We start from the raw sequence: 15,768 nt of genomic DNA, 5'->3' as shown, positions 1-15,768 counted from the left end.
TCTAGGGAGGCTACGACAATGCTGTCAACGCATCCCTCACGCCACTGGATCCCAAGTCCCATTTCTTCCAAAAGGAGAACGTCAGGATGTTCGTCATGGACCTAGATGTGGTAGAGACTGCAGAGAAGCAGAAAGGAGGGAGCACAACACTTCTCCTGTTGACACAGTCAGAATGTCTGAAGCTGACACCGAGGAAGAGCAGGAGCCTCTGCCGCAGGCCACCTGCATGCTGCTGCCTCCTACCTACTCCCAGCGGAAGTTAGGAGTCGCGGTGTAGGCCAACCAATCCCTGGCTTCGGTGGGAGAAGAGCAGAGCTCCAGGATTCAGGCAAGACAGTGTCTTTCTCAGTTAGTTGACTTCGAGGCAGAACGGAGCTCCACCAGCATGACCCGGGAGGCATCTTCTGTTAAACCCAGTGTAGTGCAGAAAGGTCAGATTACAACACTTTTGTGGGCTCCTTCTTCAGTAGGAGCCCTGCAGACGTTTCAGGCTGTAAGACGGTTGTTTGATACGCTGCTTTCATTCTGAAATTTATTTTGCGTACTGGGAAGTTACTACTCACAGTTACTATTCTTAATAACGTGAGCTTTTAAAGCCTTACTGCTTTTTCACAGGTGGTTTTTCGGGATCCAGGAGGCATGTAATTTCTGCATCTCATGGAAATCAGAGAAAAATCAGGATTAACTGCAGAGGAATTCCCTTAACAGCAAACTACCAGGGGCAAAAAACAATATTGTTAAGAGACAGAAGCTGTATTATGCATTTAAGACATCGAAACTGCGGTAGAAAATGAGTGGTGTGAAGGACGTGAATGCAAGTTTACTCATCAGTAGTACATTTATCCGTCATCTGCTGGCAGAAATCAGAGATGCCTCCCCCCGGCTGGGACGGTTCTCCGAGCCCAGCCTGCTCAGGCGCAGTGCTGGCAGTGGCCCGGGCCTCCTGGGCGGGCGCGCAGCTCGCCGACCCGCCGCTCTGTGCACTGGGATGGCAAGTGCTTGGTTCGCAGGCGGGTGGCCCTGCTGGGGGCCCCTCGGGTAAACTCAAAAGGGACGGTAACACACGTTCACCATCAGGAGTACTTTTTTCTTTTTCGGAAATTAAAAGTGAGAGCGGGCAATCTGAAGCTGAGTACTTGGCAAGTATCTGGATCTGTTCTTGACTTAGCGCTGCTTCTTTACAGACTTGCTGGCACAGTCCAGTGAGGTTCTGCTTCGTCTCGCCCAGCGTGGACAAAATGTGATCTCTCTCTTTCAACAAGCTCTCCTTTTCGTTTTGCTGGGAGGGGGAAGGAGAAGACAATGACTCGGGTTTAGTAGCTCAATCAACATTTCTAAGGTAACCAAACATTTCGTATCTACTGTTGTCTTCTCATTAAATAAGATCACATAGAATTTTTACTTTCAACTCAATCCAAAAATCTCCTAAGTACCTCAGAGGCCCAGGATCCCTCATCCAAAACTCTGAGGCCTAGATGTATCACGGGATTCAGAATATTTCAGATTTTAGGAAGACAACGTGGATGCACACATAATCCCTCTAAGCAGGGTCTGGGGCAGTACCCCCACTGTCAAACATCTTCACATTTCTAAATAAAACACAGTGAAATATAAAATTATGCACAAAGTGGGAGAAAGAAGGACACAGCCCGGTGTCAGCCTACATCAGTTTTCTGATCAAATACTTTATGACAAACTTGCCAGGTCTTCAGAGCTTTCTGGATGTGCAGATTGTAAACAAATGTGGGCCTGACATTTGAGATGGAATACAACCAAAAGTACAAGTACAGTCATCATAACTACTGCAACTCAAATCATGGAGCATTTAGTTCATGCCAGATATTGTGCTAAATGCTTTCAGATATGCAATCTCAACTGTCATTCATGCAATGACTGTGTTGATTTAAGTACTAATGAACCCATTTCACAGATGGGACACCGAGTTTAATGTGCCCAGAGTCAGAAAGCTAGTGAGTGCATTACTCAAATGTGAGGAGTTTGGGGAGGAATTTTATGCTCTTTAATTATTATTTTGGTGCTGTTGTTATTACTACTTATTTTTTTTTTATCCCTATAGGAAAGATTCAACCACAGAATGTTTCAAGTTTTCCTGGTTCCTGCCTTCCTGTCCACCATCACTTGCTAATGCTACGTCTCTTTCCATCAAGGTCCCACCTTGTCCTTCCTATTCCACCAACCACTGCATTGCTTCTTACCTAGTATGAGTTAGGAAACCAAATAATCAAGTTATTTATAAATTAAGAGTAAATAAATGTTGATAGGTAAAAGGTTTCTCCTATACAACTTAATGACACTCTCTTGGCTTTCTGCTCACTGGCAGGCTCTGGAGAGCAGAGGTTGGAAGCTAACATCAGACCATTTATTTCAGAGTAATAATCAACAATGACCATCCTTTAAATAGATTCTATTCTGGAACAAAAACAGCCAAAAGGGTAAAAAGAAATTTACTTTATATAAAAGTACTGCTACGGTTTTACATTAAAGTTTTTCTTAAAAAATTATACATGAATCTAATTATTGATGGTTTTTAAATATTCCAAGGCCATCTAATGTTTTGAGAAAATGTACAGTGGATATAAAGTACTAAATTGTATTTTTAAAATTTATTTTATTTACTTAATAGAGAGAGAGCACAAGTGGAGGCATAGGGAGAGAGACAAGCCGACTCCCCACTAAGCAGAGAGCCTGATAGGGGGCTGGATCCCAAGACCCTGTTATCACGACCTGAGCCAAAGTGAGGTGCTTAACCAACTGAGCCACCCACCACCCCCAAAGTACTCAATTTTATATCATCAAGTATTCTCCAGTTTGTTCATATTTTTATAGAATTGTTCTGTTTTGAAGATAGGTACAGGTCAAGAATATATACATATTTTAAATATAAATGAATAAATAAATAAAACCAAAATCAGTGTTTGACAGTCTATTTTTGGTTACATAAAGTTTGTCAGTTGTAGGCTTCTGATAAAATGAATCCACAGGTACCGAGAGGGCAAGAACAGAGCCTACCACTACCTGCCCAAGAAGGAATGCATTTCATACAATCAGTACCCACTTCTTTTTATGGCCTCCTAAAAGCTAAACCAAATGAGGATGGAAACAAAGCTTCTTGAAGAAAATAAGACGCATTTTTCCTGAGTCACAATACTCAGCCATGGACTCCTCTATCAAAGTTGATGAGTCTCCGTTCTAAACAGAAACAGATGGAATGTTTCTTGTTTGTTGTTTTTTTAAAGATTTTATTTATTGGACAGAGAGAGAGTACAAGCAGGGAGAGTGGCAGGCAGAGAGAGAGGGAGAACCAGACCCCCACCAAGTAGGGAGCCTGATGTGGGGCTCAATCCCAGGACCCTGGGATCACAATCTGAGCTGAAGGCAGATGTTTAACTGATTGAGCCACCCAAGCGCCCCCAAAAGATGAAGTGTTAACTGCTGACTGGTCTTTTAAATTAAACATGGCTAAGCAAAATCATGAGTTCTAAGCTTTCTCCCAGAAATCAGAATGGCTACTTTAAACCTACAGATACTAGAAAGATGACAAATACTTTATAACTGCTATTATCTTTAGATAAACACTGATATGACCTTAAATATTCTCCCTGCTCCTACCCCATTAAATAAAAGGTGACATGATGACACTCTTGGTGTGTCCCATATGGAATGGCTTGCTTACAACTCAAACCAACAGGTACAACCCTGGAACTCTACCACGATTAAATGCTCTCAGATTTTCCCCTGCACTTAAACTCCCACACAGGTAAGTTTCCAGGCAGTTAGCTGATTTTTCCATTTCATGCTAATTCTAAAACACAAATTTACTTTGGTAATATTCATTAAATGAAAATAATTCAACTTAATTGCATCGTGGTATCTTATTAAAGCTACCTCCCAAACATACTCTACCAGCATCTATATTTTTTACCTATTCTACCTATTTCTACAATATATTTTAATTCTCCTATGTACACCTGTTATATTTCTATTTGTACAATACACCTATTTCTACAATATATTTTACCTATTTATACGATATATTTTAATTTTTCTACCTACTTCCACTATATATGTTTATTTTTCGACCTATTTATATATTTTAATTTTCCTGTAATCCAGTCATATAAAGCACAAGTCTGAGGTAGTGTGGCTTTAAACACAGATCTATAAGAAAAATAAAACCGGCATCCTGGTGCCATTCTGCATTTTATCACAACAAATTTACATTCAAATCCACATTTTCAATAGCTAGTATGCAATATTCACTCAAACATAGGAAGTTTAAAAAATATATTTTAAATATAACTCATCCAATAAAGATAAGGGACGAAAGACTTTGGCACCAAAAGGACTAGGTGACAGTGACAATATTTTAGGTTGAAGAGTACTCACTACTAGGAAATGGTGATTAATGGTTCCTTATGATGTGAAGCCTCTACATAAACAGGAGAAATATACAAGTGGCCCTTAAAAGTATAAATACAAATGCTCAATTTCACTTATAAGAGAACAAAAATAAAAGCCACCATGAGATACCAATTGTCACAATCAGATGAAAAAAACAAAGCTGATATGACAAACTCCTCGCTGAGGCTGTGGGCAGACAGATACACAGATACAGCTAGCTGGTGGGAAGGCAAAATGCTACAACCTCTACTGAGCAGAATTTATTCATATCTAACAAAATTACAGATGTATTTACCCTTGATCCAACAATCCTACTTCTAGGAATCTATCCCTAAGGACACATCTCCTTAAACACACACACACACACAAATGTACAAAGTTATTCATTGCAGTGTCCCAAATGTCCACCAATAAGAAACTGGTAAGGACACTGTGCTACAGTCACAGCTGAATATATGGAGCTGTAAAAGGAATGACAACCTCGGGGCACCTGGGGGCTCAGTCAGTTGGGTGTGTGACCCTTGACTTCAGGTCAGGTCATGGGATCGAGCCCGACAGTTGGCTCTAAGCTCAGTACAGAGTCTGCTTGAGATTCTCTCTCTCTCTCTCTCCCCCCCTTTGCCCCCTCCCCATTACACACTAAAGGGATAAACAAGTAAATAAATATATAAAATCTTTTAAAAAATGACCTTTTTGAACTAAAAAAAAATATTTCCTGTAAACCACTTCTTAAGTGAAAACAGTGAAATACAGAAAAGTACACATAGAATGTTTAGTAGCAGAAAGGGTACTAAGAATAAACATAAAATACTTACCTGTTTTTAGAAAAAAAACACAAGGAAAAAATTCAGAGACTAATAAAAAGTTACCCATAGGAAATAGCTATGAAGAGGGTATAGGGAGAGCATGGGATCAAGACTTTGGAGTACAGCCTTTTTTAAACATAGTTTTAACTTCTGAAACATATCAATGCCTTATATATTTGAAAATTACACAAAAACTGTGAAGAGCAAATCATAGTAATAAATACAAACAGAAACAAATTAATTTTATCATATATCAAATTGCTAGCACAGACAAAAAATTACTTCAAATAACTTTTAAATTTTAAATTTCAATAGTATGGAATATATTTAAGGACAAAAAAGGGCAAACAAATCTTAAATTTTACTCCATCTGCTTATTGTTAATAGTAATACTGATGCTGTAATTTTGTGACTATTACATATAATATGTAATTATATATTTTAACATAATTATAATATAGTTATGATACATTTACTATTTCCTTTATACTAACACATATAATTATATTACTATTACTTTAACAAAATATTTCCTGTTTGCTTTATACTTATATATATGTAGTCATTATATTATAAATATATTTGCATAAAGTAAAGAGAAAATATACTAATATAACCAGGAGCCACGATTTTCCCCGTAATGGAAAGAGATAAAAGACAAACATAGAAGCAAAGAGAAAAGCTCTATACTGCGAAATTTTTACTGAAAATATCTACATGAACTTGTGATTTCTTTTATATTTTTGACTTTTATTTATCAAAGCATGATAAACATACTGAACGTACACATGATTTTTTTTTAAAGATTCTATTTATTTATTTGACAGACAGAGATCACAAGCAGGCAGAGAGGCAGGCAGAGAGAGAGAGGAGGAAGCAGGCGCCCCGCTGAGCAGAGAGCCCGATGTGGAGCTCGATCCCAGAACCCTGGGATCATGACCTGAGTCGAAGGCAGAGGCTTTAACCCACTGAGCCACCTAGGAGCCCCTGTACACATGATTTTACACACAAGCACACACACACACACACACACATTTCCCAGATCAACACACTCCAGCAATAAGCATGCTTTCTTAAGTATAATACCTGCTAAAAGGAATCAGGGAATTTTGGAGAAATGATTCCAAATCTTGAGACACAGGAGATCCAAGGTGAGCCTGTGACATACTACTCCAGGGGGCAGAGAACCACTAAAGGGGTCATGTCAAAAGGACATAGCAGCTGGCTTCAGGGGGGGCTCTCTTTGGCCAAGTTTGAGAAAATATCAACATCAAAAAGGCTAATGACCACTATGGATTGTAAGAAATTAAATTAGGAAAAAATTAATCCCTGAGTCCTTAGTGATCCTAAAAGAGTGTGGTAGGAGGGAGGGAAAACAGGAGGAAAGAAAAGTTATTTTTAAAAGAAGAATACCAGAATGCCTGGGTGGCTCAGTCAGTTAAGCATCTACCTTTGGCTCCGGTCCTGATCGAGTCTCCACATCAGACTCTCTGCTCAGCAGGGAGCCTGCTTCTCCCTCTCACTCTCCCTCTGTGCTCTATCTCTCTAAAAGAAATGAGTAAAAATCCTTTCAAAAAATTAAAAATAAAAATAAATAAGAGGGATACCAAAATAAATAAATAAATGAAAAGAAAAGAGGAGTATCAATTAAGCATGAGTGTAAGTGGAACAAAGGACAGAACTGGAAAAGCCACTATTTTGCAACATCCATGGTAAAGGTCACCAACATATACTAGAAAACAAAAAATGTAGGAGTAGTGGGGAACAGGATGCTCCTAAACGGCCTAAGTAATACTTCACAGATTACTGAACAACTACAGAGGAAAAAACATAACCTGGAAAATCCCCACCTAGGCAGGTGGGCCACCCTGCCAGCGCGTGCCCCACCACACAATACAACAGAAAGGACACAACATCAATTCACATTTCACTTCGCTTCAACAACGTAAACTTTCGCAATTTATGTGGAAATGGAAGAATGAGTTAAAACTAATTGTTAAAAACAATCAATTATTAAAAGTGGGACATTTTAGAGAAATTTGGCCTGGACTCCTCAAAAAGTTATTGTGATTTTAAAAGGGGGATGAGGAGCGCTCTAGATTGAGAGACTAAAAGGCATAACCAAATGTGTTCTGTGATGACCGGACCCTAGTTTGGGGGGAAAAAGTGTGTATATGAAATATATCTGGGGAACAATGAGCGTAATCTGAATAGGGAGTAAATATAATATTGAGGATTTATTTTTTCTCAGGTGGGATAAAAATACTGGTAAAGATATGTAAGAATCTCTATTTTTTAGGAGATACATGTGTTAGCATTTAGGGGTGAAATGTCATAATGTGGTGGCTTTTAAATGATTCAGAAAAAGAAGAGCAACAGAGACCAAGAGAGAAAAGACAGTGAGACCAAGATCAACAAACTGTGCTTATTAGAAAGAGACCAAAACGGACTGACAGGGAGAGACACAGACAGACAGACAGACCAACCTAACCAGAGCAGGGACACACATCTGCCCAGAAAGACCAACAGAGAAGCAAATGTGACAAAATGTCAATAATTGTTGAATTGACATGAGGTTGTCTATTACACTATTCATTTCACTTTCCTGAAAGCTTGAAATTTACAGAAGGCAGGGGAGGAAGACAAAATCTAAAGAAGACAAGAGAACACATAAACCTGGCTCCCTCTGAGAATATACGCATTTTATTGGCAAGGACTACCTCTCATTTATCTTTGATTTCCTGGTACCCAGCACAACATTTAATACGCTTGGCAGATGCTCAGAGAAAGAAGAGAGAACTACTTTTATTTAAAAATACTACAAGATTTGTTGAGCCCTGGCCATGTGCTGAGTAATACAAAAAGCTTCCCAACCCTAATGGCATGTGATCTTTGCACGGATCCTGAGGGAGATGCTATCCTTATCCTCATATCACCAATGAGGGAATGTTGGTATTAGAGGTAAAATAATTTCCCCAAGCCATAAAGCTACCAAAGTAGTCAGACAAAATTTCCAGCTGTTTGACTCCATAGCCTCCATCTGAACTCTGTGTCCCAGTGCAACAGGCTCTCAAATTTTAATGGGCATAAAGATTTTCCCTGGAAACACTTATAAAATGCATACTTCTGGGCCCCTCTCACAGCTCTGGGGTGGGATTAAGGAACACGCATTTTATTTTCCTATTGATCATTTTTTTAGGAAAGTGCATTTTTGAAAGGGCATCCCCAGGTAAGTCTGATGCCAATGATTCACAAACCACATTTCAAGGTGTGCTGCTCAAACGTATCACAGAATGGCAATGGGCAAATCCAGAAGGGCCCAGTGGGTGTGTCTGGAGATGGCAGTGTGCATGTGGGTAGAGCAGCCAGTAGCATATGGTTTATTACTAACCTGTGCTAAAACAGGTTTATTTTTAATAAAATAATGTAATCTTCTCCATAAGACGCAAACATTAAGGACAGATGAGGTCTCTCTACTCCTATACCATCACAATGGACAATGGCAGTGAAACAAAATGATGTCTTAATTCAAGTGCTTTTGTGAAGATTCTGATTCTGCTATCAATCAATGTTTGATGCCATCTAAGAGAAACACACTTTGGTAATTTTCTTCTTTAAAAGCTAAGTTCCTTGGGGTGCCTAGGTGGCTCAGTGGGTTAAGCCTCTGCCTCCGGCTCAGGTCAAGATCTCAGGGTCCTGGGATGAGTCCCGCATCGGGCTCTTTGCTCAGCAGGGAGCCTGCTTCCCCCTCTCTCTGCCTGCCTCTCTGCCTACTTGTTATCTCTCTCTCTGTATGTCAAATAAATAAATAAAATCTTTAAAAGCTGAGTTCCTTTGATTTCAGGGTTACCTTTTCATTGAGGCCAAAATGGTATAGAAACATATTTGCTAACTTTGGAATTAATGTTCCAGAAAAAAAAAAGAAACATGGACCTTGTAAAGAATCCTATAAAGATAAGAGCTTTGTAAGCCAAATATATAAACAGAAGTTGAATGATTCTTGAACTCGGTATATTGGTTTAAAAAAAAAAAAAAAAAGCCATGTTATTGGTTGGTTTGTAGATTATACATATTCAAAATCCTTATTGTGAATGCAATGCTAAATCAACACCTAACCTCTAATACACTATCAAATTTTAAATAAATGTTAGAATTACCATCAATTTAAATAAATACACATCTTTCTTTTTCTTCAAAGGTTCCAGTTAGATTCTGACAGGACTTCTTGTTGAGAAATACAGCTTATTAATTTCCTGAATTCGAACTAACATCACCCTTTCGCTTTCCCAGCACACTCAGACTATTAAAGTCTGAGTTATTATTAAACTCTATTAAAGTGTTTTTTTACATCATCATTATTCCACGGACCCATCTTGAGGACTTTTTAGAATCACTATTCTTACTGTAATCAAAACACTTCTTTCATGTGTTGATCCATCCAGTCTATTATGCTATTACTCTTAGGACAAACCACAAAAAGTTTATAGCCAACAGCCGAAGACTGAAGCTTACTGAAATATGGGACCCTTCACAAGAATATTACCAGACAAGTTACTCTGCATTTATTTATATGTTAACCTAATCAGTTAGTGGCTACAGTAACATGGCTGTTTAGTTATTAAACAAGTATTTTCCCTTAAATAGGTTTGCTAAAATACCGCCCAGACTATAAATACTGGGAAATACTGCTTGTCTACTGGCCACGTTTCCAAAGAGTGTCATCTAAAAACAACAAACAGATCTGTCACAGTCCCCCACATTCTCAGCTCTCCATACTACTAAACACAACCTTGTGGTAGAAGTGTGGCTGTTAACTACTATAGGTCCTGCTCTCTTTACCAAAAAAACAAAACCCATAACATCACCCAATAACCAGGGTCTAAATTCCAAGTAAACTTCTTAATGTAATAAAATGCCTTAAGGCTCAAATTATTTTACTTCTAGGAAAAGGGTCAGCTTTCTTAGTCCTATAAGCTAATAAGCAGCACACTCTCTGCTTATTTTCACCAGAGAGAGATATCTGTGGCAAGACTGAACTTTACAAGTGCCCCTTACCCTTTGCAACCGGAGTGTGCCTGTATAAATTACTAGAACTGTGAGCAGTATGAAGGACTGGGCAGAGTTCAAGGAAGCTAAAGCACAAGGCAAGTCACTCTGCTCAAAAAAAAAAAAAGAAAAAGAAAAAGCTAGCATATCTTCTCTGGTGATACTGGGGAGAAGAACGAAACTGGGCTGAGCTCGGACCGGTGCACACCTGGGTGAGCAGATCCCTGGCAGACTATCTACTCTGCCTGCCCAAGGGGGGCTCTCAGCAGCCACGTTGCCGCTATCTGTTCCTGCTCTCTCATCACAGAAGAGGATACCTGAGCTGAAATAAGCCAATTAGATGCTCACCTCCTTGGGAATTTAGAACTAAAACTGTCATCTCCATCTGCACTAGAACCTGGAGAGAGTGAAACTATACAGAAGTCATGCGCACTTAGTAGCACAGAGAGCCACCCATGGAGTGCCACGTGAGCAGGTGCAGAGAGATGAGCTGAGAGAGAAGACTGTCTGGGTTCCTGGCACTTTTCCACTTCCTCGTTCTATGCTACTTACAAGGACTGCTCCATTCTTTGGTCTCTATATGAGACACACCTCTATCCTTACAACAAAGACATTCATTAAGTCATTCATTCATGCTTCAGATGGTTTGTTTCTTACAGCCAGTATCCAAATTAATGTAACAGATAAACAGGGTACTGACCACAATGTATGAGTAAGTTTTTATTTTTCCTCTCTTCTGAAGGTATATAAAGGCACAGACTGTTTTTTTTTTTAATTTTTTTTTATTTTGTTTTGTGTTGTTTTCTGTATTGAGGGCAAAGATGAATTCAGTGGAGGAAATCACAACATTATCATAATAATCAGATACAGCATAAAATAAGGATGCATCTCCTGGAGAGGCTGTTTCTTATTACTAAAATGTTGCTGCACTATTGTTATTCATAGCTAGAATGTTTGTGCTTGAACACTTGCTACAATCACAATTTTAAACTTTCACCAATAATTAACAAAGACTCAAAACCAAATATTCAAAGAATGTTTTTACTACTTCTAGGGGCTGGTTTCCCTGCTTTCTCCACCACAGTTATTTTCTTTCATACAATGCTCCCTTCTACCAACCATTAGAAGAACAGAGAAACTTGGGTGCAAATGAATCCATTTTTCAATTAATTTATTTTGATAGTGGAGTAAATAACAAGATTCAATAAAGTAAGCATTCTTCTACTTAGAGTCTCATTAGATCTTAAAATTTCTATCCATACCAGCATATGAGTTTTTTCCCTTAGATGAAAGATCCAAGTTGTTTTATTTTTCTGGTAGCAACCAAAACAGGTTATTCAAGTTTACAGTTCATTTAAATGAACAACAACTAGAACATTAGCTTTTATAGACACCAAACACCGCACAAAGAGATTAAAGTGTTTCATCATTTCTTTAATCTTTACTCAACCACTAAAAATTAGGTAGGCAGTGGGGCACCTGGGTGGCTCAGCTGGTTAATCATCTGCCTTCAGCTCAGGTCACAATCTGAGGGTTCTGGGATCAAGCAACACATCACTGAGCTTCTTGCTCTATGGGGAGCCTTCTTTTCCCTCTGCCTCTGTGGGCAGTCCCCCTCATGTTATCTTGTGCTCATGCATGCACTGTCTCTCAAATAAATAAACAAAATATTTTTAAAAAGAATTAAGCAGTCAGTAAAATTACCCTTCATTTGTATATCATTAAAAATCCACCCAGGGGCGCCTGGGTGGCTCAGTGGATTAAGCCGCTGCCTTCGGCTCAGGTCATGATCTCAGGGTCCTGGGATCGAGCCCCGCATCGGGCTCTCTGCTCCGCGGGGAGCCTGCTTCCTCCTCTCTCTCTGCCTGCCTCTCTGCCTACTTGTGATCTCTCTCTCTCTGTCAAATAAATAAATAAAAATCTTTAAAAAAAAAAAAAAAAAAAAAAATCCACCCAGAAATAGATCTCAATTTATATATTATAGCATAACACCCTAAAAATGCAGAATACTCACATAAGTAAAACAGTCTATGAAAACTCTCATTTTCTCATTTCTTAAACTTTCTGAAAATGTCATATAATTTATTTTCTTAAAACGGTAATTGGTAAATTTTGAAATTAATATATAACTGAGCATTATAGCTGACTTGGGAATTGAAACAGCGATTTCCTCTATAAAAAAGAAAGAATGAATAAATTTGGTAGAATTTAAGCAGCAAGAAACTTGTATCCTTACCAGCTTCTCAATTTCTGATTCAAGATTCTGTATGCAGTCAAGTTTCCTCTTGCGACAGCGCTGTGCAGCAATTCTGTTTTTACTTCTTCTTCGAATATCATGGATACATTCCAGTTGTTCTGGAGTCAGCTTGTGCATTTTCAACAAGGATTGAAAATCATTTCGAGAGAGTGAAATTATTCGTTGTGCATTAAATGGCAGTTTTACCTAGAATGTAAAATAAACATGAGTAATTGCTGCCATACTGTGGAGTTACACTTAAATCTAGGAAGAGGAAGATATACATCTATATTTTCCAGGGAATTTTATTTAAACTTAAAAAAAAATAGACCTCATTTCCAATTTCTATATAATCCCCTTATAAAAAATGACTGATAATTTGATATTTCTAGATTATTTAAGAGTATTCAGAAAAGAAAATTGAGAAGCATATTTTTTTAGCAAATAAAAATATTAACACAAATATTCATGTATTTAAAATAAAAAGGGTATTACTAGGGTATTTTAATAACACAAAAATATCTTTAAACTTCTTTTTAAAGCATTTTTAATGTGTTTAACCAAACAAAAAAAAATCTATTTTATACTTTGACTTATATTAACGGGTAGCACTGATTGAACACTGGTATAATTACACTAGTAATTTCTAAGGCATTTCAGAAAATTAAGTTTTCTGTCAAGAGAATAGTAGTTTCATATAACTCAATTTAAAAATCTACACATTTCACTTTCCAGTATAGAAATGGTTAGAAAAGCCTTATGAATATTTTAAAGTCATTTCAACATACTTAAATTTGGAAAAAGGAGAAAATTTTTTTAAATAAACTGTGTGACAATTTAATGATATTATCAAAAATGCTTACAAAACACTGATAAGTTTCTCTGGAAACCTACTTAATTTGTCTTTCAAACTTACAGAAACTAGTTATACAAAATGTTTTAGATTTCTTAAATGTTTTAATATTATTTTCATAGTTCCAAACACTGGGTTTATAAATGCCATAAATAGATCTACAGAAATACTTCATGCGTACATATTATTTCTTAAATTAAATCACCTATAACCTCCCTTCAAAGCCAAGCCAGCAGTGGGTGGAGGGGGAGAACATCTGTCCCTCTTTTAAACCCATGTCATCTAACAGCTAGAAACTAAAGAAAATGATAAAGAACCAACAAGCATTTGTTATCACTGGAATTATGGTACTGTTTTAAAAAAAAGCACCTATCAAATACAAAAATTTGTACACAAACTACACAGATCATGCTTGTTAAGGTCAATACCATATCAGCTACATGTAACTCGTGCCAAATTATTAAGACATTAAATTAATGGCTGAAATGGCTAAGGAAAATAAGAAAAAAATTAATGGCTCTGAAAAACTAAGGCAAAGAAAACTCAGCATTAGAAGCCACATTCCTACACCTCGTTAGTACTAAGTCACTGCTAAGTGACTAGTCCAGGGATCCTGTGGCAATGAATAAGATAGGAATATATGTTGCATTTTTCCCGGAGTTACCATGTAACAGTCACAGTATCTTTTTTTTCCCCCTCTTGGGACACGGTATTTGATTTAAACAATTGCACAGCCAATGTGTGAATCCACTCCAAGGCAAACATAAATACACCTGCTTGAAATACATGAACAGAGAAGTCCTTCAAACTTGGTCACACTCTTTTGGTACTGATCACATGGTCTCTGGATTTCCAGCCCCCTCCCTGAGCCTGCTCATATTTCCCTAGTGGCACAACAGGAGCTGACACAGAGTGAATCGGATTACCACTGGTAAAACAAGGACTTAACAACACACACGTTTTCCCCTCACCTCACATTCTTGTTCTCTGGCTGAACAGGGTTCGCTGTCGCCTTCAGTATCGGTCTCAGAGTCGTCTCCCAAGCTAATCACACAAGCATATGGGTAAGGCTCCTGCTGGGGTTCTGAAACATACTCAACATTTCCAATTTCCAAATTGCTTGAACAGCCTTCGGTACTCAGAGTACTTATAAAAGGGCAGTTGACAGAACTCAACGTTGTAAAAGTCCTCTGACCCGGCTCTGGGCTCTCACTAATCCTGATACCTAACCAGGGACACTCAGACCGTTTCTGTGAGTAGATCTGTTCTGAGCCATCTTTGGCCACAGCAGGTGATAACTGCATTTGGCAAGAAGAGTCTGTGCTGCAAATGTCACTCCAGAAGCCTTTTGCTAGGTGTTCTGCCACTTCTCGTTCCACGCTACTCCGATCACTAGAGGCAAGGCTACTGTCTTCCCTGGGGCCAGAGTCAGATTTCAAATGTAAATCCTGACTTTCACCAAATGTTTTCTCCTCTTTAACCTCTGTACCTGACAAAGGCTTTTCTGTTAACACTGCTGTGTTTTGCATTCCAGCAAAATTCAAGTCACCATATTGGTCGTATGTGTGTAAAAGAGACAGAGAATAGAGCCCATGAGGGTCTGCAGAAGAATTGTGGGGGAAAGGAGTCACTTCCGATTTTTCTGATGGGCAATGAGAAGCAGGATCTTCCTTCTTGGTTTCTTCATGTTCTGTTGCTAATTTACTTTCTTCACATTTTAAAATCACCTGCAGATCTGGACAGTCCTGGATTCTTCCCAGACACTCATTTTCAGGTGTCTCATTCGGCTGAACAGAAGAAGCATGAACGTCCTTGACACTGGATTCCACAGTACGGACTCGGTCAGTGCCGAAAGCTTTTTGGAATTTTCTGTATTTGGGGCATAAAGATGGCAAAGCCAGAGCAGCATCTTTTTCTAAGCACATGGATTCACAGGTTTGACTGGCACTGTCTTGTAGAGGAGATGATACTTTTGCATTTGCTTGATACCTATGCAGTTTCCACTGAGAAGTCTGGACATTTTTATTTTCCAAAAATTCCTCCACTTCGTCAATTTCTAAATCCCTCTGGTCCAAAAGTGAAAATTTAAGGTCTGCTTTTGGACAGGGTGATGGGATGCATTTTTTTCTTAGGCATTCTTGCTGGTCAGCAGTGGAGTCCAAAAATTTAAATTTGAGAAACTGAAAGCAGGACTCCTCAATGTCACGTACACCTAAAAATTCCACACACTTGCACACTTCCTCCACATTGTCCTTATTTAAAATCAGTTTGGCAGTGTAGGCAAACTGAATCAAAGGTTCAAATCCTTTAACTGTCACCTGTTAATATACAAAATAAAAACAAATACATCACCTGAAAGCAGTCTAGTAGATAAAGGAAAGTAGAAGAGAAATAGAGAGATGAAT

The 15,768-nt window shown here is 38.4% G+C and overlaps 1 protein-coding gene across 3 annotated transcripts in view; it reads right to left on the bottom strand.

Moving 5' to 3' along the window:
* Positions 1 to 339: 339 nt before the first annotated feature.
* Positions 340 to 15,768, bottom strand: part of BACH1 (BTB domain and CNC homolog 1) — a 41,267-nt gene continuing 25,838 nt past the window's right edge. For all 3 annotated transcript variants that reach the window (XM_046002983.1, XM_046002981.1, XM_046002984.1), the window contains 3 exons: positions 14,335 to 15,681; positions 12,511 to 12,717; positions 340 to 1,279 (listed from right to left, as the gene is read on the bottom strand). In XM_046002983.1, the coding sequence (XP_045858939.1) occupies positions 821 to 1,279; positions 12,511 to 12,717; positions 14,335 to 15,681 (2,013 nt within the window). In that variant the 3' untranslated portion in view covers positions 340 to 820. The remainder of the gene's footprint in view (positions 1,280 to 12,510; positions 12,718 to 14,334; positions 15,682 to 15,768) is intronic.

Source organism: Meles meles, chromosome 4, assembly GCF_922984935.1.
Source record: "Meles meles chromosome 4, mMelMel3.1 paternal haplotype, whole genome shotgun sequence".
NCBI lineage: Eukaryota > Metazoa > Chordata > Mammalia > Carnivora > Mustelidae > Meles > Meles meles.
Note: the sequence above shows the minus strand (reverse complement) of the source record. Positions and strands in the feature narration are given on the sequence as shown.